Genomic DNA, 27,688 nt, shown 5'->3' with positions numbered 1-27,688 from the left:
AAATGATACAAATTGTTTTGCATGTATATACCAATGATCCAAAGCATGAACATTCACAGATAAGATGCATAACTTTAATTTACTGGCATCAACATCTAGTACTGGCACCTAGAGATTCTGATATGATGCCTAAACAGGACAGCGAGGAGATTGTGGTTTAGGCTATATGCACACAGTCAGGTCACTACAGTATTCACTCATTTATAGATGAGGGGAAAAGCAAAGGACCTACTGTCAATCCTTGCGGATTATTAAAGTTGGTTTAACAAACATAATTCATTATGCATAATTGAATGAAACAAAGTTAAATCTAGACCCTAGAGATGTTGATAGCAGAATAGGTACAGAAATCAGAACTATGCATTATCTTCTTCTTTGATTTCTGTGTTGCTTGACTGGTTTCCACTGTAACATAAAAGACATCTTCATCCTGTGAACGGACATTTGTTATTTACAGTCAGGACAGTAGCCAAATGCTCCAATGCTTGACAGTGATAATGTTCTTTAAGTCTTTATATTGACATTTAAATCTGGCAACCAGAATTTTAAGCCTCAAAATAAAAAGAGCTAGTGTATTACATATTGTTAAAAAAACAGAAACTTTGTTAGCGCCCACAGTGTTAGATAATTACATTTCCAAACTTCCATTCATTTGAATTTTTTTTTGAGAAAGTCATTGCTGATCAGTTACTTTGACTGGTTGAGCGACATGGGATACTTGCTAAATTCCGATTTAGTTATTGACAGAAACACATCACTTCTCTGTGATATTTAAAAAAAAAAATTTATGTCTTATTTTCTGTCTTTTATGTGAAGCACTTTGGTATACCGTTTGTTTTTAAATTTGCTCTATAAATAAAGTTGTATTGTATTGTATAACTTGGTAAAAGGTAAATTTCCTTTTTGTCTGAACACTTTTTCACCAATAATTGAGCTAGTCTGATTGACAGATTTGGAAAAGAGTGGGCATCTCTGCCTCTATTCTCATTTGGTTCTCATCATATTCATCTGACATAAAATTAATATAAATCCCAATTTGTCCTCTCCTGTGCCCCTTGTATGAGGGGTCACGCAAAGCTAAATCCGTGGACCAGTTTTGTTCTCACTTTATACGTTACCCATGGGATATGTAATTATTAGCTGCAAAGCCATCTCCTATCATTGCTATGCTAGTGATACAAAGCTGTACTTTTTTGTTAAGCCTAACAACCTTGATAGCTTCTCCAATCTCAGTGAAAACTTCATTGCGATTTTTTTTATAGATTAGCTTTTACTTAATCTTTTACCCATTGTTTTTCTTTATAGTTCACATCTAATATGTGTATAGAATTATTTATGTCAGAATTAATGTAAGACAATGTATTTGAATATATATTTGTACAGTGGGACATGATCACTTATATTTAATATGTTATTGTATCCAAACTGCGAAGCACTTTTTAACTGTGTGTATGTTTTAAAGGACTAAAAGTACAAATAAAGTTTTTTTTAATCACTATCATTAGGACACTGTTCATGATTAGTTCTTGTTAAAGAGAATTCACAATAAATTTTACATACTAGTGTGTCATCAAGCACAATTGCCAAGTAGATTGCTGCCATTACAAATGCCATATGTAGAATAAAAAAAAAAAGAGAAATAATTATGAAAAAATTATCTGTGCTATTACAGAAATTGAATATGAATGTAATTTACCTGATTTCTTCTTGTTTGCTTGCTGGTTTCAGGTCTTTGGTGATAAACTTTCAGCCACAGAAATTATTATACAACATCATTAGGCAACAACATCCAACATTACTATGGGATTAAAAATACTCTTAGATTTTGATCAATAATTTGAGATTATAAACTGAGTATATCAAAAACCTCAGTGATGTAGTGAACTGATGATGGACTAATTGAATACAAGTACAATTTATAGTAATTACCTGTTTTCTGGCAATAGTGATGGACAAGAAGCGAGACAAGAAGAGAGGGGAGAACGGCAAAAGTTGGACACAGGACAAAGAGCAGTTTCCAACACATGGTGCAATCTTCAACCTGTGGAGTCCTCTCATGGGTTGAAGTTGTATCACTGGCATCTTAATTGTTCACAAACATGTTTCAGTTAGGTATGAGTATATTTATGATACTTCTCTTTTACAAAAAACTCAAACATTAGTACCCTGTCAGTCTAGTTTCAAAAGAATTATGCCATGTCAATAAAAAAATATTTGTCTGCTTGTAAACAATTCTTTTTTCTGTAATAACGATCTAACTTAGCCATTGTGTAAACACTGCACAGTATGTCCTATTTGCAGAGTAATCAATTGGATATATACGCAACATGTGTTTAACATTTTAATATTAAGGGATTTTTAAAATAAAAATTGCCAAATAGTTACCAAAAGGTTGATTCTGTTCATCTGAGTGTTACTTTTTAAGATACAAATTTGGTTTCCTTTTTTTGGTCACACTGTGGGTTTCTTTGAAAAAATAACCATATTGATCAATCATGGTATATTACTCTTCCCTTACAGTAAAAAATTGAAAATCAAGAGCAAGTTGACTTGATTTATGTTGGTTTTCTGTATTATTGTGAAGCACTTTGGTGTGCCTTCGGGTTTTTAAATGTGCAATATAAATAAAACTGTATTGTATTGTATTGTATTATTAACTTCACTTTTGTCCTTTATAAAAATGCTTTCTGAAAACGATCCTGACTGTTATTTTCTGTTAAGATACAGATAGTTTGCTTTATATTGGTCACCCTGTTGTTCTCTTTGAAAAAGAAAACTACTGAGCAATCAGATATATTACTCTGACATAATAGTGCATGGTTGAACTCACTTAAATATACCGAATTTGACTTTATAATGGTCATTTGTCACTTCATCATTAATAAATAAATAATTCTCTACTGAATACCTGAGAACACTTCCCTATAATGTTAATTGCTAAGTCATGGATATATTCCTTTAGATCATTGAAAAAAAAATCAGATGAGTACTTACTGATTAAGATTCTTGTTGCGATACTGGCATATCTGTGGTCATATCTGACCTGAACGTCTGTGGCATCTGCCCACTGTTCCTTTTCAGTTCCACAGTAATAGAGGCCCTCATCAGAATCAGAAATATTCATGATCAGCAGATCATAGGATCCAGAGGACTGATTCTTTATAAAGTGGAAGCGTAATAGAGAATTCACTGAAATTGCTCGGTCACTGATTTTTTTCCATGCATCTTCTTTTAGTTTCAGAACAAGAGGAGGCTGATTTTCATGGGTACAATTTCTGTACCACACAATATATTCCTCAGATAATGCTTCACAGTCACAATTCAGAGTGACGTTCTGTCCTGTTGTCACTGTCAAATCCACCACTGATCCAGAAATCAAATGACCTCCTGAAATACAAACACAAAACCATGCCAAATGCTTTTAACTGTTAAATACAAAATTTTATTTTGATTGTAAATATAATCAATTAAATAATGTATTGTTTAATACCTAAAAGCAGGACAAGAACAACGTGAAGTCTATCCATGTTTGATGATGATCTGCAGTAAAAAGACACTAAAGCTTGTCTGACTCTTGAATGTCATGGTCTGCGCAGACTTTTCCATTAAAGGTAATGCTTGCTGTGATTGGCTCGTTGAGTGGAACCTTTTGTTCTGTGGTTGTTTTCTGTTGACGTTACTGTTGTAACAGTATACAATTTTTTTTGTGTTCAAGATGACAGTGTGTCAGATATGTACTTTTCAGTCTTAACCGTTAGAGTCTGATAACAAATTGGCAAAGAAAACATGCAAACATCTTTTAAATTCCTGATGCTGATCAACAATAAGATTAATCCACCCAATATTCAGTCTAGGAAAGAGCAAGCAAAATATATTTGTTTAGCACTGCTCAATGACATGACTCACAAAATCTTTTACCAATTCATAGTACAATTACAGATTTAAAAGCAACACAAAATTAAAAATAGAACAAATACAACATGACAAATTGTCAGTTTTTCCACTAGGGAAAAGCAGAAATCAATCAATGACATGTGATTTCATTGAGCAGTGATAATCCCAGCTCCCAGTAATTCATCTCCCAAGAGCGATTATGTGCAAAGGCCAATGCTCTCTCTCCAAAATTGCTCCACAGTTTTCCTAAACAGAAAGGAGAATGAAAGGTAAGTTTCTACCAAGGGTTGCTAAGACAAACCTTTACTCATGAACCAGGATTTTACTGAATATTGGACATTTAATGATCCAACATTGACTGAAGCTCAGCCACTCCTCTAAATATGGTTTGATGCATGCTCAATCATCCAGGTAAGGAAATCCCAAATAGTTCATTCTTTTTATCTGCAAATAGTGTTTTCATGGAAGAAATGTTTTGTCACTCATCCAAGTGGCTTCTTCAGTCTCAGCTGACTGCAGGTTTCCACAGCCTTTGTTGTAAACAGTGCATTTGCACAATGACTGAAACTACCACTGAATGAACAACTTCACCACTGAATGAACAATGGGCCATGAGGTCAGTTTCATGATTAGTAATATACAAATTGTCATGACCACTAATCAACAACCACTGATCAAAGACTACTGATTAATGACAATTGATCAGTGGCCATGAATACCATTCATAGAGAGTTGGGGAATGGATGCAGTCAAAGCATTGTAAAATGGTGAAACAAGTAACCTTAGGTCCTCTACTCGACTCATTCGTTTTGCAGATAAGTGGTCCCCTTGTTCTATGCTCAAACCAGCATTCCTCGTTGTGCAGGATGTGCACATTGTCATTACTGAAAGAGTGGCTTGTAGGTGTAAATAGACCGATAGGCTAGGACAGGATAGACTAGATGACCCCCATTACTTATAGAAATCTCATAGTCTCAGAAGGCTAACCTGCCACTTTTCATAGCCTCTCTGGTGAATTTGACGTGCTGGTTCACCGAGTTAATGTGATTAGTGAATTGCGGTATGTCCTGCGATTTGATTTTCACCCAGGTGTCATCCACATACCTGAACCAATGACCAGTGGTTTTTCAGGGTAGGATAACAGAGCCTTCTTTTCCACATCTTCCATGTACAAGTTGGCCACAATGTGTGAAACTGGGGAACCCATGGCACAACGTGCAATGCTACAGTAACTTTTATACAAGATGATTTCAAGCAGGCAACCGAAAACAGCAATCCATGTAAGCCTCTGACTCCGACAGCTATGACATCAGTAGTTTGTCAAAAAAAAGAAGAAAAAAAAAGAACAGAGCTTATATTGCAAACAGTGCTAACCATTACATAAGATGCAATATATCTATACCTGGTGTTTAAATATGTTATACAACAGGAGGTATTTTAGTATGTACAGTATGTGTTAATTCTCAAAAACTCTGGGGCCTGTGTGTTGTAAAGTCTCATGTTAAAATGCCCAAGGTTACTGCAGAAATGACTAAGTTCTGCAGTAATATTTTTGTTTCTGTGTTGAAAGCTTTTACAAATCCAATTACCAATTGAAAATGTTTTTGTTGTCAATTCATGAACATTAGTCAACTAATTAGTGATGAAAGAAACACTGTAAATGAGACTCATTCAGAGGGAAGTGCAACCTCATTAGGTCTAATGTCTGTTTTTTCTGTATAAGCATTCAAGGCTTCATGCTTGGATAATAGTTAACTCTTGAAGAAAGTGATTTTCATGAGCCTAGTTTTTGTTTGTAGCCACAAGCGGATCTGTTTGTCAGGTAACTGATACTCATGTCGGTGTGGAATTCCTGTATAGCTTAATGATCACACAGACTATATTTCATGATGGCTGAGGTCTTTGTCGAACTTAATTTCAAATATTATTAATAATACAATATTAACAATTAAAAAAAGAAAAAAAAATATATATAGCAAAATGTATATATAATTACTATCTTGTGTAGTTAGTTCATGATTTTAATGCTAAGAAATGCTTGATACAGAGTGCCAAAGACCCTGCACCAACTGACAGAAGGAATTTTGTTATAAATAAGAACAAAAAATTCTTAAGTGTAGCATATATTTCATGTACGTGTTCCTTTTCATGTTTATTACTTATACTACTAATTATACCACAAAACAACAGACACTGCAAACAGTGTCACATCACAAATAAAATCACATTTTAGTATTCAATTCAAATTTATTTACATGGTGCCAAACAAAACAACTGTCACCTCAGGGCACTTTACATTGTAAGGTAAAGACGCTTCTATAATGCAGAGAAAACACAAAAAAATCAGATCACCTTCAATGAGCAAGCACTAATGTAGGCAGGCGAAATTCCCCTAACAGGGAAAAAGCTCCAGCAGAACCAGGTTCAGGGATGGGGAGCAATCTGGCACAACCAGTAGGATACAAGGTGAGGAAGACAGGAAAAAAGATTAATAATAACAAACGACTAAATGCAAAGTACAAACACAGAGAGTGAAAAAAGTTTAGTTAAGAAGAAACACTCCAGCAGCACAGGCCTATTGCAATGTTGCAAATAATCAAGTTGCTTCATCTTTCAGTGAGGTAACTTCTCCATAACGGCAAAAGGCCAGCGCTTGTCAATTCTTGTGGTAAAGCTAAGAATGCTGACAAATTCACAACATGAAATACTGTTAAATCTATATGCCAGAGGTGTTGATAGCAGAATAGGTGCAGATGTCAGAACTATAGGTTATCTTCTTTGATTTGTGTGCTGCTTGACGGGTTTCCACTGTAGCATAAAACACATCTTCATCCTGTGAGGGGACATTTGTTGTTTACAGTCATAATCAGATGCTTAGCACTCACTCACATTTTTCTGGTCAGAATTACGAAGGTGAAGCCTCACGTTTGTAACAACCAGCATTTTCCCTTTTAATAACAAAACCCTCCCTAGATCCCATCATTTAAAAAAATCTTGAGATCACTCTTCTATCGTTCCTTCTCTTGGATCGGTTAAGGAAAACAATATTTAATAAATTCCAATCTGGGTACTGAAAACACTGAAACAATATTACTAAAAATTACTGACAATATTCTTTTGAGTTTGGATAAAGTCAAATATTCCATTTAACTCAGGTGCACAGTTTTTCACCAATAGTCATGCTATTTTGATTGACAGATTATAAAACTGGGTTGGCATCTCTGACACTGCTCTCAAATGCTATTCATACTGATTTGATAGACATTACCAAATTTAAATAAATAGCTGTATGTTATTAATATAAACCATCCTGTATAGATGTGGTCCCTCAAGGCTCAATCCTTAGATCGCTTCTGTGCTCAGTTTATAAGTTACCCCTGTGTCATTTTCCTATCATTGCTATGCTGACGACCCTAACCCTAACCCAGACAGATGTACTTTTCTGTTATGCTTAATAATCTCCTCCCTCCTTCCTCAGTGAGTACTTGGCTACCATTTCTAGCAGGTAGCTTTAAAGTAATCTTAACCACCTAAAATTATTCACTGTAGTTCACATCTTATGTGTGTATATAAGTATTTATGTATCATTGCTGGATTTTGTTGCTCACAGTCTAATTTCATGGCACTATACCAGGGAAGATTTTTTTAATGTCTACACAGGGTATGATGTATAGGTAAGTAGGTACAGAAGTTAATATAATGTCAAATTATTATTTGCGATTGTTGCTGCAGAAAATACATAGAATGCTGTTTATGATGAGTAATTATCAGAGATACAAAGTCTGCATATATTGCATATACATATAACTCACTGCAGACATTATACAGGGTGGGCCATTTATATGGATACACCGTAATAAAATGGGAATGGTTGGTGATATTAAAGTCCTGTTTGTGGCACATTAGTATATGTGAGGGGGCAAACTCCTCAAGATGGGTGGTGACCATGGTGGCCATTTAGAAGTCGGCCATCTTGGATACAACTTTTGTTTATTCAATAGGAAGAGGGCCATGTGACACATCAAACTTATTGGTAATGTCACAAGAAAAACAATGGTGTGCTTGGTTTCAAAGTAGCTTTATTCTTTCATGAGTTATTTACAAGTTTCTCTTTGTTTGGACTTTAATATCACCAACCATTCCCATGTTATTACGGTGTATCCATATAAATGGCCCACCCTGTACATTTGGTTTGTTTAGGGAAAGAAAAAATTGAGAGGGAATGAATTATGAAAGTGACTAAAACATAATCTAAAACAATACACATATAAAAATCAAATTTGATACTGATGTAATTTACCTGATTCCTTCTTGTTTGCCCACTGGTTTGAAATCTGGGCTGATCATCTTTTAGCCACAAAAAGGAATACAACATTATTAAACAATAACATCTAACATTACAAATGACTTTAGTAGCAATTGTATGTGAAGCTTTATTGTGTAATTAAAAGTCCTTTTAGACTTCAGAAAAAAAATTGATATTGCATATAGAACCAATCACAAAACTAAGTCATGGAATTAAGTAAAGGATCCAGTGAATAAAACTACTTCATTTAGTATTTACCTGTTTTCTGGCAGAGGCGATGAACAAGAAGGGAGATAAGTAGAGAGGACAGAACAGCAAAAGTTGGACACAGGATGAACAGCAGCTTCCAACATATGCTGCAGTCTTGTAGAGTTGGGTGATCAGTTGAAATTTGTTCACTGGCCTCTAAATTGTTCACAAACTGTTTCAGTTAGCTCTGTGTATATTTTTATACTTCTCTTTTACACAAATCTCATACATCAGTACCAGATAACAGCTATTTAAAGAGATTAAACACATAGCAACCATTTTTTCTGCTTTTATACCACAAAGGTGTTTTTCATAAAAAGCTCTTCTTTGCTAATAATGAGTCAACATTGCCATTATGTGCACAATGCACAGCAGTGCAGCTATCCGTGGGGTATTTAACCTGCACATGTGTATAAAATTTATTTAAAATTTTAGTATTTGATGGCTTTTTAAAATTAAAATAGCAAAAATAATAAAATAATCACATAATTAGCATCGGCATTTTTCCTTCTAGCCTCCTTCATTTTATTGTCTAGCACAAGTCGTTTTGCTTTTGACTTTCAACTTGTTCAAATAAACCATATTTATATACATATTCTATTACTGTATATGTAGTTTAAGCTCGGTGCAACCTCAAGAGGGTTATGTTGCACCATCGAATATAATTTCCACTAAATACAAGAGCACACTCTCTTATTTGTCATAGGCAAAGGCATTATTTTAAAAAAAATTGAAGAATAGAAGAGTACTTACTGAATCGGATCCGTGTTGTAGCATTGCTATATCCGTAAATATATTTGTGTTTATATCCACCAACTGATTGTGACCGCTCAGTTCCACAGTAATAGAGGCCCTCATCAGAATCAGAAGTATTCATGATCAGTAGATCATAGGAACTAGAGGACTGGTTTTCTACAAAATGGAAGCGAGGTAGCAAATTCACTAGAGTTGCACGGCCACTGGTGGGTTTGAATGGATCCTTTTCTTTTTCTAGAACAAGAGGAGGCTGATTTTCATGTGTACAGTTTCTGTACCACATAATAATTTCATCAGTCAATATTTTACAGTCACAGTACAGAGTAATGTTTTCTCCTGATCCCACTGTCACATTCACTACTGATCCAAAAATCCAACGATGTCCTGAAATACAAACACAACAGCAAATGTCGGTAGTGTTTTTTATCATACTAAATGCTTGTAGCTGTTGAGTACAGAAGTGAATGTAGATTGCCAAATAGAATCAGTATAATAAATAGTTTATTAAAAGTACTAAAGTATTACCTAAAAGAAGGACAAGAAGGGTGTTAAGCCTCTCCATGTTTGATGACTTGCAGCAAAAAGACACTAAAACTGGCATCTTTCTTGACTCTTGGGTGTTGCCTGCACAAACTTTTCCATTTAAGGAAATGCAAGTCGTGATTGGCTAGTTGAATGAAACCTTTCATTCTGTGGTTGTTTTCTATTGGTGTGATGTTTTGTGACTGTCTAGACATCAAGAGCAAAGTTTTTTTTCCAGATGATACTTAAGTAGAGTGTCAGTCAAAAACGTCTCTGTATTAAGTTACTAGGAACATAGCGTTACCCTTGGTTGTGTTTTTTGCAGTCTTGACAGTTTCACACTTCAATTGTCTGATGTGTATTATGAAAAAATACACAACTGTAAATTTATAGCTTTCAAAAAGAATGTAGCAAGTGTAGTGTTTGGGCCTTACCTGCTCACCTTTGGCATGCAGCACCTTTTTTTTTTTTTTTTTTTGCCTGTCCCGTTTGGCTCTTTTGCCATCAGAATTGTTGTCTAAAGGCAAAGAAAGATGCCCAACGGATTTACTTTACCAAATTGACCATCCCAGCCTTGCCGTAATGGTCCATTTGATTCACCTTTTATTGTTTATTTTATTTTCACTTACTGAATACGGGACAGACTTGACTGGGGGAAAGAAGGGGAGAAAGAAAGAGGGAAAGAGAAACAGCCGAGAAGAGGGACGGGGGAGAAGGGCAAAAGACAAAAACCAACAGAACGGGCAGAGAAAAAAAAATGCATATATCAATCACCTGGATCACCTGCTGAGAAAGAAAAAAGAAAGCAAGCAGAAGAGAACAAGAGTAATAGAATAAACAACATCACAATGATATATGGGAATATGACAGTAAATACTAAATATTAAACATTATTGTGCAGCACATAAGATCAACAGAACACAGTGTGCTTTGAGGTAGGAGCCAAAAAGGGTGTAGTTTGTGGGTGTGATCACCCGTGTGTACACCTGTGAGCATGGACGCGCTTGTTTTTTGTTTTTTAAAAGGTTCCTTCATGTAATAATCTGCTAGAGGGTGTGGGGGGGCCACAGCCCCGTCCTCCAGGGCATGAAGCAGGTATGGAGGAGATCAAAACTCCAGACATCCAGAGGCCCCCAGAACACAAGAGACCAAGGAAGACCAACAGAGGGGCAGCTGCGCCACTGTCCCGGAAAGAGCTGAGGAGAGTCCCAGATGAGGGCTCACTCAGCAGCCGCGGAGCAGAAGCCAGGGGGGGGGGGGGGGGGGGGGGGGGGTTGCAGTGACGCGCCCGTGAGCTCCGCCGGCTCACTCAGCTGCGCCTGAGTGACCGAGCCCCAGGCCGAGAGGCCGGGGGCACCCCACCTCCGAAGTGGCCCGAGCGAGCCCCAGGCTCCAGGCCCCGATAAGCGGCCACCAAGGAGTGAGCCGGTGTGTACCTGGATGCCCATCCCCGGACACAAAGAACCACCAACGCACCGATGTCTGAGGGGGTCCGCCACTGGCAGGGGAAGTGGTGGTAGGGGGAGATAGGCCTCCAAACCTTGGAGGGCCTGAGATGTCCCCAGAGAGGTGGCGCCTGACACCCAACCTGACATATAGACACAGACATACAGGCACACACATATACAAACATCCATTCCCACCCTCATGCTCTCATATGCACTTACTCCACACTCAACCAACGTGGATACAGACATAAAGAGACGTTGTACACACGATCACACTCCCCAAGCGTACTCTACAAACCGGGTCTAGGTGCCCCCGCCCCTGGAGGGGGGAACTGCACCCAGACCCAGGTGGTGTTTCCCTTTTCCCTGCGGTGGGGGGAGGCAGACCGCCCCGACTCCGCAGCAGCAGGAAGGCTCCACACTCCAGACCGCAGTCGGACGGCCAACTCCTCCTCCTAGTCCTAGCCCCCCTGCTCCAGCAGGCCACAGAGAATGGGGGTGAGAGAAGACTCCAAACCTCCCTCCACCCGCTCATTGTAATGTTGATGCATGTGTGTTCTAAGGTGCATTTAAAACCCAGGAGGGCTTGGAGCTACCTGCCAGAGAGCAGCAGGTAAGCGCATGGTCCCTCCTGCTAGCCCTCAATGTCTACGTGTATTTAAAATTGAGAGGTGGGCAACGATGCCAGGGGTGGGGTGTACACCCTGATGGTACTTTGGACTCCGTGTATCGTGCCCACCCCCAAGATCCTGGCATGCAGCACCTAAAAAATGCACCCTCCAAGAAATACTTGAAACTTGGGCCATTTCTCCAGCCACAACAAAGCTAGCTTTCAGTGTTGCATTATTTTGGTCTGTAGCTTTCATGAAAGTATTCTGCTGATGTTGCAGTCTACCTTTTATTTATTTATTTATTTATTTTTTAATCCCCCCCCCCCCCCCGCCCCCCGCCTGTCCCGTTTGGTTCTTTTGCCATCAGAATTATTGTCTAAAGGCAAAGAAAGATGCCCAATGGATTTACTTTACCAAATGGACCATCCCGGCCTTGCCATATTGGTCTATTTGATTCACCTTTGCTTTTATTGTTTATTTTATTTTATTTTCACTTGCTACACATGGGACAGACATGACTGGGCGAAAGAAAAGGGAGAAAGAAAGAGGGAAAGAAAAACAGCGGAGAAGAGGAACGGTGATAAAGGGCAAAAACCAACAAAACAAACAGACAAAAAATACATATATCAATCACCTGGATCACCTGCTAAGAAAGAAAAAGAGAAAAAAAGCAAAAAGAGAGAGCAATATAATAAACAACATCATCGCGATGATCTATGTGAATATAACAGTAAATACTAAATATTGAATATTATTGTGCAGCACGTAGAATCGACAGCGCATAGTGTGCTTTGAGGTAGGAGCCAAAAAGGGTGTAGTTTGTGTCTGTGAGTTTGTGTCTGTGAGCACACTTGTGAGTATGAGCGCGCTTGTATTTAAAAGGTTCATTCATGTAATGATCTGCTAGAGGGTGTGGGGAGCCACATAAAACCCAGGAGGTTTAGTTGGGATCATTGAAAATAAATAATTTATTTTTAGTAAGACCATCATTTTTATAGTGGCAACCCTTCCCATGAGTGATATGGTTAGACCTTTGCATCTAGCCAGATCGCCTTCTACTTTCTTTAAAAGTAACACATCATCCGCATAAAGGCTGATTTTATGTTCCACGTTCTTGCATTTTATGCCCTTAATTACTGTATTCTGTCTAATTGCTGCTGCTAGTGGTTCAATAAAAATTGCAAACAGTCAAGGGGAGAGTGGGCATCCCTGCCTGGTGCCCCTCAGGAGACAGAAGCTGGAGGATGTCTGGTCATTTGTTTTGTAGTGATGGGATTTCCGGCTCTTTCGGCTCGGATCACTAAAAAGAACCGGCTCTTCAGGTTGTTTTGTTGCTTTAATTAATTTATTATTAACAATAATATAAAATTATGCACAAAAGGAATTACTAATGTAAAAAAAAGTGGTTTTATTTATATATGTTTATATATAAATATATACAGTGGCCCCTAGAGACAAAGCACATACAAACTCCAAAACACATTTCTAGCGTTAACTGAACTTCCAAAGCAGAGCTACCTAGATCACTTATATTACAAGATTGAAAGCATATGTGTATTGTTTGTGTATTTATACACAAGCACTCATATATATATATTCAAAAAATTAAAAAAAAAATTTCATTTACCTGTTACTACCACACACCAAATCTGGTCGTTGGTACTTGCTGGCTTGTGTAGCCTCTAGGTAACAAAAGCTCAACACTGGGCCCAGCATCCTGGAGCACTTCTGTTGTGTTTTGTACATGCTTCAGGGTTTGTACGTGTTTTGAAGTTTTTACGTGTTTTGTTTCTAGGGGCCACCATAAATATACATTTATTTATTCACTCCACATAAAATGTAATAAAATAATCATATAACGCAAAAACCAACTAGTCACAGTTCAACTTTCAACTATTTAAATTTTCAGCTTTTTCCTTTTAAAATGAAATAACACAAAACGCTGCAAACCACAACACAATTAAATATAAATTAAAATATGAAAACAAAAAGAAGATTCATATTCTCTGTCATATGGGCCTGCATGAATAAACTTTCTGAATCCTTTATCATCCGCAACTGAAAATAGTTGTGGATGATTACTATACCTTTCTAATGTGACGTTGTTGTCCCTGGCTCTCTTTCTCTTTCTCTCCCTCCTGTTCTGTTCCTGTGCTACTGAGAGTGTAACTACCGCCCCTCCCCCCTCTGCCCAGCACAAAGCACAAGGCTCGCATGTGGAGTGAAGTGGGAAAAAAGTGCGAGAGAGAGGGTGAGAGAAAGAAAAAAAACAAACCATGGCTCGCGATAAGGAGCCGGCTTGCGTCGTTCATGTCAAAGACCCGGCTCTAAGAGCCATTTCGTTTGCAACCGACACATCACTATTGTTTTGACACAAGCTGTTGGGGAATTGTATAGCCCCGTCCACCAAAACCAAATTTGTGTAAAGTTGCAAATAGAAATTTCCAGTTAACTCCGTCAAACGCTTTTTCTGAATCTAAAGAAAATATTGTAGTTTCGATGTTTTTACTGTATGAGTAGTCCATCAAATTAAGTAATCTACGTGTATTTGTTGATGAGTGCCTACCTTTTATGAAACCAGTTTGGTCAGGATGAATTAATGAATTAATTACAATTCTTTGTAGAATTCTGCAGGAAAGCCGTCTGGACCTGGAGCTTTATTATTGGGCACACTTATCAAGGCTTCCTGGAGTTCACCTGGCGTCAGTGGCGAATCCAGTGCCATTGCTTGAGTGTCTAATAATTTTGGAAGCGTTATGTTGTTCAAAAACTGATCAGTTTCGTTTTTAGATGGGTTTATTTGTGGTGAATAAATGTCAAGAGATTTATTCTAAATGACACTTCTTCAGCTGAGAGTCTAAGAGTGAAGACACACACAGACGCTGCAGCTTTTACTTGCAAGGGCGATCACAGAACGCTCACACCAGAGTGGGGGCCCTGTGATGTGCGCTCTGTTCCTGCACTTGTCTTTATTTATATACAAAAATAATACAACAGTGAATACATCTATTCATAGACAGAAGAATGTTAGTGCGTATGTATGTGTATGTGTGTGTGTGTGTGTGTGTGATTCTGAAGGACGTGGCCCCTTTTCTTGTTAGGGAGTGCAGATAAGAGTGTCCAGCTCTCCTCTTCCTGGCAGGAGTGAAATAATAACAGCTTGTTCAGCTATTATTGCTGTGAGAAAGAATTTATAAAACAAGTCTTGTAGTGGACAACAGACTAAGTCATAAAAAGGTCATCATGCAGTATTCTATCATATGCAAACTTATATCATTAAAAGCTTATACTGACTACTAAGTACAATTTTATATTGACAAATACTAAGTTTTATAGAAATCCCTGAAAATGTTGTTTATTTTTTCCGGGTCATATCATGTGTTCCCAGATAAATCTTGAACAGCACATATAGTTGTTTTTTCTTTATTTATTTTTAGCTGGTTCGTTAGAAATTGACCGGATTTATTACCATGTTCATAATTTTGTAAGCGTAGTCTTTGTACTAAGAATTTTGTTTTTTTTATTAATTATCTCATTTCATTCTAGTTTTGTTTTGCGTATTTTGCTCAATGTTTCCTGATCTTGGTGTGACACGTAGGCTTCTTAAAGGGATTTGATGGTTTTTTCTAATTCCTGAATATTTTTGTTTTCTTCTTTCTTTTCATGTGATGAGAAAGAAATTATTTTACCTCTCAACACAGCTTTCTCTGCTTCCCATAGGACAGAAGCTGATGTTCCGGGAGTGTCATTAAAGTCTAAATATAGAGTCCATTCCTTTTTAAAAATATTTAATAAAGTCTTCATCTTTAAGCAGTGATGTATTCAATCTCCAGTTTTTACCTGGCGTAGTGTTATTCTTGTGCATTAGTGTTAAAGATACAGGACCATGATCGCTGACAGCTATAGGGTGAATCTCAGTGTCTGAAATGTCGCTCAGCAGTGAGCTGCTGACCAAAAAATAATCCAGACGAGAGTAGGAGTGATGGACATGTGAGAAAAGTATATTCCTGACTGGTGGGGTGAAGGGAGCGCCATACATCGCAAAGACCAAAGTCGCTCATATACTGTTTGATTATATTTGTGGACTGCCAATTACGCTGAGTTCCCGCTGTATTGAGCCTATCCATGTCTTCATTTAGTCCAAGGTTGAGGTCGCCTCCAAGAACAAGTGTGCCATCTAAGTGTTCAGAGAGTGCACTGAAAAAACGTGAAAGAATGAGGGATCATCAACATTTGGACCATATACACTTACAATACATAGCTTTTTATCAAGTATAGATATTTTAATGATTAAGAATCTGCCCTCTGCATCTATAACTGTATCGAGTACTGTGAAATTAAAATTTTTATGTATTAAAATTGCTACTCCCCTTTGTCTAGAAGTAAAACAAGCTGAGAACACATTAGATTTCTGATTTACAGAAATTGTGCAATAATTGTTTAAACAAAATCAGGCAGGTGCATAAATTTGGGCACTGTTGTCATTTTATTGATTCCAAAACCTTTAGAACTAATTATTGGAACTCAAATTAGCTTGGTAAGCTCAGTGACCCCTGACTTACATACACAGGTGAATCCAATCATGAGAAAGAGTATTTAAGGGGGTCAATTTTAAGTTTCCCTCCTCTTTTAATTTTCTCTGAAGAGTAGCAACATGGGGGTCTCAAAACAACTCTCAAATGACCTGAAGACAAAGATTGTTCACCATTATAGTTTAGGGGAAGGATACAGAAAGCTGTCTCAGAGATTCAAGCTGTCTGTTTCCACAGTTAGGAACATATTGAGGAAATGGAAGACCACAGGCTCAGTTCAAGTTAAGGCTCAAAGTGGCAGACCAAGAAAAATCTCGGATAGACAGAAGTGACGAATGGTGAGAACAGTCAGAGTCGATCCACAGACCAGCACCAAAGACCTACAACATCATCTTGCAGCAGATGGAGTCACTGTGCATCGTTCAACCATTCGGTGCACTTTACACAAGGAAATGCTGTACGTGAGAGTGATGCAGAGGAAGCCTTTTCTCCGCCTACAGCACAAACAGAGCCTCTTGAGGTATACTAAAGCACATTTGGACAAGCCAGCATCATTCTGGAATAAGGTGCTGTGGACTGATGAAACTAAGATTGAGTTATCTGGGCATAACAAGGGGCGTTATGCATGGAGGAAAAAGAACACAGCATTCCAAGAAAAACATCTGCTACCTACAGTAAAATATGGTGGTGGTTCCACCATGCTGTGGGGCTGTGTGGCCAGTGCAGGGACTGGGAATCTTGTCAAAGTTGAGGGATACATGGATTCCATTCAGTATCAGCAAATTCTGGAGACCAATGTCCAGGAATCAGTGACAAAGCTGAAGCTGCAACGGGGCTGGATCTTTCAACAAGACAACGCCCCAAAAACACTGCTCAAAATCCACTAAGGCATTCATGCAGAGGAACAAGTACAACGTTCTGGAATGGCCATCTCAGCCCAGACCTGAATATTATTGAAAACCTGTGGTGTGAGTTAAAGAGAGCTGTCCATGCTCGGAAGCCATCAAACCTGAATGAACTGGAGATGTTTTGTAAAGAGGAATGGCCCAAAATACCTTCAACCACAATCCAGACTCTCATTGAAACCTACAGGAAGCGTTTGGAGGCTGTAATTTCTGCAAAAGGCGGATCTACTAAATACTGATTTCATTTCTTTTTTTGTTGTGCCCAAATTTATGCACCTGCCTGATTTTGTTTAAACAATTATTGCACACTTTCTGTAAATCCAATAAACTTCATTTCACTTCTCAAATATCACTGTGTGTATCTCCTATATGATATATTTAACTGACATTTTTTATTGTAACAGCCAACGATTTATATAAGAAAATAATGACTATTAACAAGGTTGCCCAAACTTTTGCATCCCACTGTAATTAATACATAGTGGGCTTGGATTTACAACATTATGAATTAAATGTGCATGGGAAGCAGCCCACTCCCTCCCCTTTGTGTTGTGTATGAGCAGCAGCAGCAAGCAGGCGCACCAAATATCTGTATTTGAAACAACTGACTGCATCCCTCTGCTCGGAAATCAGTTTTGTGTGTGTTTTCGGCATCATATGCATGTGGCTTCTAAAAATAAAGAATGAAGACTGAAAAAAAGAGGGGTGCACAAATGCATTGGACCACCACCACTGGTCTGTTGTATTCGTTGTTTGGGTTGTTTGTTTCTGTGGTTTTGCTGTAAGCCTGCTGCTCACATACAAAATGGTTGTGGTTTGTGAGCTCTATTATCTTGTGACATGAAAGTGAATGTAATGTAGCTGTTTGAAATACGCACAAGAAGAAATCAACAAGAGAAAAGAATGAGATGTAAATGTATATCATGTTAAACACTGTGGATTTATGTTACCAAAATCAGGGTAGAAATATCAGATATTTTGAAAATAGATTGTAAGTGTTAAGTGGTGGTACCAGCAGTGTCTAAATAGTTAAACTAATGTTGGATGGGAAACATGCAGTGTAACTGCCAGACTACATAAAGTGGACAGGCAACCAACTTTGATAAGGTAGCATTTGGCTTCAGTCACACAATTTGATGCATCAACCCCAGTGTGTACGTGGTGGGGTTAGAAGATCAGTGTGAACTTGTTGGGAGGAGAATTAACACATCCATGCTATGCTTCTCAGCCAGTAAAAGGTGGAGTACCTAATGTGGGGCAGGAACAAATTGTGGAGTTTAAGTATTATTGGGTCTTGTTCATATTTCAAAGGAGAGTTGATCAGGAAATTAACAGACTGATTGGTGCAGTGTTAACAGTGATACAGAAAGTGTCCTGTCTGTTGTGGTAACAGAGAGCTGAGCTTAGTAATGATACTGTCGAGTTACTGGTCAATCTACATTCTCAACCTCATAACCACAAACTTTGGGACCAAAGTTGCAAGTTTTGTTAAGGAAAAGTATTGATTTTTCATCTTTAAAATATGCTATTTTTATTGTATAGTTGCAATAACAATTCAATTTGAGTAAATGAATTACATAACTAGTAATGAAGAAAGATGTTTTGATATCCATGTGGACCTGCCAATTTCCTTTTTTTTTCACTCCACCTTATAGTTTTCTGCCTCTCCTCTTTTGGTATCTGTGTGTGTGTATACAGTGGGTGATCGTGGCTTAAGAGTTGGGTGTTTGTTTTGTAATCGGAAGGTTGCCGGTTTGAGCCCTGGCTCGGACAGTCTCGGTCGTTGTGTCCTTGGGCAAGACACTTCACCTACCGCCTACTGGTGATGGCCAGAGGGGCCGATGGCGCAATATGGCAGCCTCGCCTCTGTCAGTCTGCCTTCACCAGTGTGTGAATGTGTGAGTGAATGAATAGTGGTATTGTAAAGCGCTTTGAGGGGTCCTGAAAAGCACTATATAAATGCAATCCATTATATTATTTGTGTAGTGGCAGGACTCTGCCTAGGCTGCCCAGAGTTGCAGAAAAGCAACCTGTTGTAGAGAAACAGTCTAGGAAACCTCGGTGAGAGGATTTGAGGAAACATGAGAGTCCCCTGAGGTTTAAAAGACAAAAAAAAAAAAAAAAAAACATACAAAGAAAGAAAACAATGGACGACAAAGAAAATTTATTTTGTAATGACATTTCATTAATACATATTCTGACCAGAAAAATACTTATCTGACAGGCAGACATTTTTTTGTAATTTGTAAAGGTTTTTTCCCCAAATATTAAGTACTGCAGTCCATTACAATCAATATGCAAGAGTATACAATAAAAAAAACAGACTATATTATAGTTTCTGGATGTGTGAACATTAACAACTACAACTATTTTTTTAACACTTCACAATTCATCCATCCATCCATTCGCATCCGCTTATCCTTTTCAGGTTCGCGGGGGGTGCTGGAGCCTATCCCAGCTGTCATAGGGCGAGAGGCGGGGTACACCCTGGACAGGTTGCAGTCGCAGGTTTCTGTCGCAGGGCCAACACACAGGGACAGACAACCATTCGCACTCACATTCACTCGCACATTCACACCTATGGGCAATTTGGATTAACCAATTAACCTATCCCCACTAAGTGCATGTCTTTGGACAGTGGGAGGAAACTGGAGTACCCGGAGAGAACCCACGCAAACACGGGGAGAACATGCAAACTCCTCACAGAAAGACCCCGGCCTGATGGTGGAATTGAACTCAGGACCTTCTTGCTGTGCGGCAACAGTGCTAACCACTGTGCCACCGTGCTGCCACTTCACAATTCATTGAAATGAAAAGCAGCAAAAAAGAAGATAGAAGCTAAAACTGCAAAACCGTCACGTGCGGCTGTGTGGCAGGCAGGATGAGGACCCAAACACAGGACTCAAGCAAAAGTTTGAACTCAAAATGGCAGCTTTATTTGCTGGGGATAACTCAGACATCTAATACAAAGACTAACTGGGAACTAGAAACAAGAAACTCAAAACTAGAAAACAAACCAAGAGCAGAAAACTAGGAATTGTCAGGTGCACAGAGGAGACACACAGCAACGAGGGTGTTCAACACAACAAAGGACAGAAGAAAACACATGGTTTAAATACACAAGGGAGTAATGAGGGAATGGGAAACAGGAGGGAAACACAATTGGGACTAATCTGTCATAATGAGACAAGGGGGAATCAGAACTCAAAACACTGAACACAGGACACAAGACTATCAAAGTAAAATAGGAAAGACAAGTCAGGCATGGAGAAACAGACTTGACAAGAAAACCATGAGAAGCACAAACATGAAAACATAACTTGACAAGACGTGAGACACAAGAGAGGCACAATGACAAAACCTAAGATCTTAAAATCATTAAAGAAAACCAGAAACTAACTAAAGAATATTAATAATCAAAAAACACAAACATGGAATCACCAGACTCCGGACCATGACAATAAGACTGGCAAGTCACAACTATTATGTAATACACTGGGATTTTAATTTTTCTGTGAAAATGTGGAAAATTCCCACTGTTTTCTTCATCTTGTTTATTGATGTTTATATCCATCCTGAGCCCAGAACAACACTTGTGTTAAACATAAGTCTTCATCCTAAAAAAAACAATACGACATTTGTTATTTAGAATTATCACTGCTATTACAATCAATTAGTTCATGAAATTTCAAAATAGTTTTTTTTATTTAGTTAAGAAAACTTAATAGTGAGTACTAGTTAAAAATGATTTTAAAACAATTTTTAAAATAGACACGTTCTGCTTGAGTAGCATATATCATTAAAAGAATGGGGATAGACATGATACATCCATATGCGCTCATGTTAAAAAATCTAATGCTAATTAACAGATGAAGAAGAATTCATACATAAGGCGCACCGGATTATAAGGCGCACTGTCGATTTTTGAGAAAATTAGGATTTTAAGTGCGCCTTATAGTGCAGAAAATACGGTATTATAAATATTAAATATCAGTACATATAAAGACTGATGAAAGTTCTTAATTACCTCATTCCATCTTTTCTGTACTCTTTTGCTGTATCTTTTCTCATCATCCTGAGGTGTCTTAGCTATAGAAATTAACATAGTGTTATTATAATTCAGTACACCAAAAGAAAACAACTATAACCAGATCAAAGGAAAAATCATAGTAAAATTATAATATCAGAATTATAGAGAAAGTGAAAATATTTCAATTTTAGAGACAAAAACTTAATTTAATCATGATGGCAAAATGAGCACGGAAATAAAGAGATGAAAAATAATTTGGTAGACAAATTAAACGTTGAGGACTTACTTGTCTTCTGACAGTAATAAATCAAAAGAGAAGAGAGAAGTGATGAGATAACAGCAAAAGCGGGACACAAGGAATAAAGTAGAATCCAACAAGTTTCATGATGGTGCTCACTTGAAGCTGTAAAACAGCGGTTCTCACTTGAACCTGAAAAACAGAAGTTATCGAGGTTAGCTCATTGTGTAGACTGATGATACAAGAAACTGTGACAATTTTGAAACTCTGGAATGAAACAATTAAAATTCTTGATCCATGCATATGGCATCACATGTAAGAAATAGTGCACACTGTCCAGTTCTGTTTGTGAATATGTCACATAAACCTAATGATTCTGACGTGTAGAGGGATATACTTTCTACAGTTGTGGTTCACATAAACTCATCATAGGCAGCTGCATATGTCAGTCGAGCTTGAAGATGTCGATTTTGGAGCAGGGACTTCTTTACTGGTCAACACCCTCTCAGTCCATGGCAATGTAAAACTCAATTCACTGTGGGAAGTGATGCTGGCATTTGAGGAGTTTTCAGTTCATGGCATGTTTGAGCACTGAATTGCCCCTGAACATCTTAACCAGATTCCTCTTATTTCAGGGTTTGTCTGGGTCTTCTTCCTTGGCAAAATGGCAACATCCAAATAAGTTGCACTTATTTATAATTGTCTCAACTGATAATCTTGGACTCTACAGTCATTTAGAAAGGTCTCCAAGAGACCTTCCCAACTTATACAATTCTCTTTCTTAGGTCTTCACTTAGTTCCTTGGACTTTCCCATTGTTCTGAGTTTGGTCAATCCAAAGATTGCTAACAAATAAATTATTATGGTTATAATTATTGTACAAATTGTTATGTTTGCAAAAAGAAACTACCAAATGTAGTCAGTTGTGATCACTAATGAGACATTAATATGCCTTGACTTTATCGGGTTCAAAGACATTGTAGAACCTTCAGCACCTCTTTTTAATACATTACTTGTTACTTTACTTAAAAGTAATGCTATGCTTTGCATAATTACTTGCCAGGAAAAATTATTTGTTACACTACTCATATGTTACATTAAGTTAGTCATTACTCCATAAAATGACCTGAAACACATCGTTTGATAATAACCAGCTAATGTAGGCTACAGCCTCATGTACCAACACAAATCTCGATCTTAATGGGGACACACGTACAATATTTCTTTCAGTTTTTAGATAGGAACACTAACCTGACAACACAAAGCAAAGATTAAAACCAGCTCAAAGAAACTTGAAAATGATCGACACAGTCATTCTACTTTAGAAACATGAACAGGTAGAAATGGTGACTATTAGCCTCAATGCTCATCACTGTTTTTTGTCCCTGTTGAAGATCAGTCAGTTTGTTCTCAGCTTTAAAATTTCTCTCAGTTCTTGTCTAGCTTTGTGTTAGCATGTTGTGTATGTAGATGCTTGCAAAGAGTTAATGTTGTGTTAGCAGTATAATGTGGTTGTTTCTGTCCTGGAAGCTGTTTCCGCTTGACCATCGTGCTTGTGTCCTTTTGTGCAATAAAAATGTAATTAATGTCCACTCCTCAAAAGCTGTATTGCTGTACTGCTCCACCAATTTTCTCCTCTCAGACATGAACTGAAATCACCTGATTTTAACAATGTGCAAATGGTTTCTGCCGCACAGCAAATGAATGAACCTTTGTAACGCAAGTGACAACATAATTGTAACTGTAATGTGCTGCATTATTGAATTTGTACAGTAAAATGTTACTGGAAAATATAATGTGATTACAGTAATGTGTTATTTTTTAATGTGTCACAGCCACCACTGTACATATTTGAACCTGTACATATAATTTTGACCCTGTGTGAATGAGTGAAAATCCAAACAAATGCAGGAACCCTCTGTGAATTTTTGCATCAGACCTCACCAAAATCTCAACTGCTTTCAGCTCAGATTAAGCCAAATGCTATTTAGGTTGTGGACAGTGAATCACAACACAAAATACAACTTTTAAATATAGGAGCAAGTGATATAAAATTTTTATGTTCGAAATAAACATATTAGCTCCTCTAAAAAATTGCAACCAAAGTTGCAAGAAAAACAGTTTTTAAGTAATCTCAAAATCTGAAGCTCAAGTTTATTTTTTATTCTATTGCTCTAATGCCAGCATTGAACATTACTATATATGATAGTTTCAATAGTAAAACTAATTGTCTATGAATTATCATAACAAAGTAGAAATTAGAGTACAAAAGATCATATAACCTTGCAAGATATGTGCTTTAAAACTTCAGACGAAGTTGTACAGTATAAATGTTCTCATTTTTACCTACATTCTGACACCAGGCTCATCTTTTAGCCACAAAGATGAGGGCTTTTTACAGATGTAGTTGATATTATAGAGGATAACCCAGAATGTGCTGTAACAGCATCTAGCTTGTTTTAAAGAAGTAAAATGAATAAATAAATAAATAAAATATTTAGTAACGGCCACGTCATTGACTTGATTTCAGTTTAGAATGCAGTTTGCTTACTGGCAAAAGCTTAAGACAGCTTTATTTAAGGCCAAGCAAAGCATTCTGAGGGACGGAAAGTGTTAAAACACCACAAAGAAAACATAAAAAATTTGCATTTCATTTACAACTCCGTTTGTCAAAAAATTTAAAAAAATTGCATCTTTCTTGTTTCATTTTAAATTTATTCTGGTGGCATGCAAATCATCATAATCATTCACCTACTATCTACTAAACAATCAAACTGTCCATTTTAAAATGCATCATAATGTAGGATCATATCTTCTTACTGTGGTTAGTTTTTCAAAGGGCTAAAAAACAGTGCACAGATAATGCAAGACTCACCAGAATCCTTATGAAGCAGGATCTTTGTTGTGATATTACTATATGTGCGCACATATCTTTGGATAATTTTTTCTTCATCCTTAACCTTGAACTCTTCAGTTCCGCAGTAGTAAAGGCCTTCATCAGTCTCAGCGATGTTTGTGATCAGCAGGTCATAAGATTGAGAGAAATTGTTCTTTACCAGATGAAAATCAGGAAATGGATTCAGGAGATGGAAGAAAGTAGACTCATAATCTGAGTGTGGGGCACCATATCTCCAATCCAGCCTGGTTTTTAATACCAGGGAAGGCTGCTTCTCATGAGAACAATTCCTGTACCACACTATGTATACTCCAACTGATGATTTACAATCACAGTAGAGAGTGATGTTTTCTCCTGGTCTCACTCTCATCTCTATCACTGATTCATTTCTCAGATCTTGACTTGAAGATAAAGCTCCTGGAAGATAGAAACAAAAAAATGTTCACATATGCACATTTAAAAAAAAAAAATTCAGAATGAAAAAATGTTCATTGTTAAAATGGGACCAAAATGGATATCTTCAAAATGTTTAGACGATTTACCGAAAAGAACAACCAGAAATGCATGCACCCCGTCCATGTCTAATGACGATAACTTGGAGTTAGAAGACAGCAACACGTCCTATTAACAGATGTCATGACACATGAACATTTTCCGTTAAAGGAAATGTGAGTTGTGATTGGCCTGCTGAATGGAACATTTCTTCGTGGTTGTTTTCTATAGGTGCAAAACTAAGTGAAGTTATGATGGTAACCTGAAAGCTAATTTTCCAAAAACAAAGAAAATGAAAAAACAAAACAAAAACAAAAGAAAGAAAGAAAACAACAAAACACACACAACCTATAAAATAAAATGAATAAGCCTTACCCTTTATTGAAAACTTTTATTGAAATCAATTTATAAATGCATTTTAAATATTTATACAAACCTAAACTTTCTGGTCATGCAAGAATATTATTTAACCATGTTTTATATCAATGAAATCTGAAGAAGTTGCTCTCTATTGGGTTATAAATAAGGGAAATTTTTCCACATTAGCAAAGCTGGAGAGCACAAACAGGATGAAAAAATGAATATTACATTTTTGCTTTAAGAGCCTCCCTGAAACAGAGTGTCTATCACTATGTTATTGGTTCCCTTTAGGCGGTAAACTCAGTGTTAAAATTTGGCAGCAATAATGACCAGTGCATAAGCCTTTGATTGATATTATCTATGCAAGATAGGAATATCAGGGCACTATGGGCAGTGTGAATAACTTGGGCGGTGCCTGAATCAAAATACCCTTCAAAACACTGCAGTATGAAAAGTAATGCTGAGGTTTCTTGATGCTGCTGTAATTCACTTGGTGTTGATTACGTTTCTTTGAATAACACTACACTGGATGATCTCTGTCATTCTGCAGCATGAGACAGAGCCTGTATGATGGTCAATCTTGACTTTAAGGACACAAGGAAAATGTTTACAACTTCTTTCAAATATCATTTCTTGGAAAAATAAAAAAGGTAATCTTGAAAGTGCTGGTACAAAAACTACTTCCTAATTAAGCCGTCATCACGATTAATGCGATAAAAAAAATGTAACGCTATTAACGCATCTCGAGTGCAGAATGACTCAAAATATCCCTGAAATGTTTCTGTCAACGCATTTCGGGCAGTTTGTCCAAGTCGAGTTACCTTCGCACATGTGCAAATGGGCAGTTGATCTGGTAGTGACGGACAGCTGAACCAATCAACTCAATTTGGAAGATGATAAACGCACATTGGCCCTCTCAATGGGAAATTTGAGTATTAAAAAAATAACAAAATGGAGCAGTCGACTGACGTAAAGTATTATGCACAAAGGTAAGGACAAACCACTCACGGAGCACCGGGGACTCAGTAAGGCTACCTCGGAGATATTGACTCACACAGTGCCAAGTGGATTGCAACAAATTGCAGACCATATCGTTGAGAACACGCACTTTAAATAGCTTTAATTAGTTAGTGTAGGAATGTTTAGCTTATTTTAGAGTTTAGAAATGTGTTATCATAGAATGTAGAACTATTGTAGAGATACTGACTGTTACGTTCTGTGAGGCTGTGGGAGTGTGTGGGTGGGGTGTTTGCCCACTCTCCCCGCCTCCACCCCTCTTGCCACTCCTACCCCTCTCTGTCTCTCTCACTCTCCTCTCTCCCCAGGACACAGCTGCTGCTGATTAGCCTCGTTTGCCACCTGACTCCAGTCAGCAATCATCCTCTGAGGCTATTTAAACTGGGGCTTTTTCCTCGGTGGCTCTACGCGGTTCTGTGCTAGATTTTGGACAGACAGCCTCTTTCTGACCAGTGAGCAGACGGGCTTGTGGGCCCTGAGAGTGTCTCCCCGTGGTGGGGAGTAGGGTAGGAAGTGTGGGAAGTGCCTCCTTTTTTATTGTGTTTGTTTGGTAGTCCTCCTGCCCTTCGTGGCTGCGAGCGTTTTCTTTGTTTCTTTGGCGTTATTGGTAAGACGGCGTTGCCGGCCCTTTAAGTTAATGTTAACCTGTACCATTTTTGTAATAAAGTTTTATTGATGCAGAACAACTCTGTTTGTTTTCCTTTTTCATTCTGATTCCGGACTCATTTGTTACTGGTCCCCTCTCTCACATGCCTAGACCCCTTCGGGGGGAACGTAACAATGTGGGGGCTCGTCCGGGATATGAATGGAAGGAACAACAGTTGAGTTTTAGTGAGTTGTTTGCCGGTGGCTTGTTTAGTTGTATGGTATCTGCTGCGCTCTCTCTCCAGTTAGCAAAGGGGAGTGTCTAGCTGAGCGTAAGCTCCTCCTTCAGGCACTCATTTTTTATTTTTCCTTTATTATTTTCGGAGTAATCCCGGGTGGGGATTAGTTCCCTGTCGGGGGTAGGCTTGTCGGTGCTTTGTGCACTTGATGCTTAGCCTTTAAAGTTGCCTCGAGCCTGGTACACTCCAGAAGCTAACTAGGCTAAGATTTTAGTAGGCAGGTCTGGGGAGAGGGTCGGCGGTACTTTTATTTATTGGTTAACCTCTGGCCACACTTTTCCCACCTGTTTTCTCATTAGTGTATTGGAGGTGGTGCTTCTTTGTTGTTATTGTTAGCCTCAGGTAGTTTTTTGTTTTTAGAGTTGATGGCTACCTTTGATATTGCCGTGTTTAATAAAAACCCCTCGCTTGTCCAACTGGACGCCTGTAGGAAGAGGGATTTGCATGAGGTGGCATCAGGTTATAGCATTTCTGTTTCCACAGCTCTGCGTAAGGCTGAGCTGAAAGCTGCTCTTGTGGCTGGCTTGGTGGAGAAAGGGATAGTGGCCT

At 37.9% G+C, this 27,688-nt stretch overlaps 2 protein-coding genes across 2 annotated transcripts; both read right to left on the bottom strand.

Annotated features, from left to right (window-relative positions):
* Nucleotides 1-310: 310 nt before the first annotated feature.
* LOC146707876 (uncharacterized) lies at nucleotides 311-5,101 on the bottom strand. Its single transcript, XM_085460785.1, has 4 exons — nucleotides 4,999-5,101; nucleotides 2,995-3,387; nucleotides 1,967-2,082; nucleotides 311-430 (listed from the first exon to the last, which is right to left on the bottom strand). The coding sequence occupies exons 1-4, from the start codon at nucleotides 5,099-5,101 to the stop codon at nucleotides 311-313; spliced, it is 732 nt and encodes a 243-aa protein (XP_085316911.1).
* Nucleotides 5,102-20,098: 14,997 nt separating this feature from the next.
* LOC146707875 (uncharacterized) lies at nucleotides 20,099-24,965 on the bottom strand. The gene is made up of 5 exons (XM_085460896.1): nucleotides 24,929-24,965; nucleotides 24,366-24,803; nucleotides 21,540-21,683; nucleotides 21,251-21,312; nucleotides 20,099-20,840 (listed from the first exon to the last, which is right to left on the bottom strand). The coding sequence occupies exons 1-5, from the start codon at nucleotides 24,963-24,965 to the stop codon at nucleotides 20,778-20,780; spliced, it is 744 nt and encodes a 247-aa protein (XP_085317022.1). The 3' UTR covers nucleotides 20,099-20,777.
* Nucleotides 24,966-27,688: the final 2,723 nt, after the last annotated feature.

Source organism: Copadichromis virginalis, linkage group LG6, assembly GCF_057382275.1.
Source record: "Copadichromis virginalis isolate Kocher_CV1m ecotype Utaka linkage group LG6, C_Virginalis_male_GT1.1, whole genome shotgun sequence".
Taxonomy (NCBI): domain Eukaryota; kingdom Metazoa; phylum Chordata; class Actinopteri; order Cichliformes; family Cichlidae; genus Copadichromis; species Copadichromis virginalis.
This window is presented reverse-complemented; position numbering and strand designations above follow the sequence as displayed.

Excerpts from the sequence above, each read along its gene's own strand:
- LOC146707876 (XM_085460785.1), bottom strand. The coding sequence starts at position 5,101 with ATGGGTTCCCCAGTTTCACACATTGTGGCCAACTTGTACATGGAAGAT. Across the intron at positions 3,388-4,998 it reads ACCACTGGTCATTGGTTCAG|GAGGTCATTTGATTTCTGGA; the intron begins GTATGTGGATGA and ends TTTGTATTTCAG. Across the intron at positions 2,083-2,994 it reads CGCAACAAGAATCTTAATCA|ATGCCAGTGATACAACTTCA; the intron begins GTAAGTACTCAT and ends TGAACAATTAAG.
- LOC146707875 (XM_085460896.1), bottom strand. The coding sequence starts at position 24,965 with ATGGACGGGGTGCATGCATTTCTGGTTGTTCTTTTCG. Across the intron at positions 21,684-24,365 it reads CCTGCTTCATAAGGATTCTG|GTTCAAGTGAGAACCGCTGT; the intron begins GTGAGTCTTGCA and ends TCTGTTTTTCAG. Across the intron at positions 20,841-21,250 it reads TACAGAAAAGATGGAATGAG|GATGAAGACTTATGTTTAAC; the intron begins GTAATTAAGAAC and ends TGTTTTTTTTAG.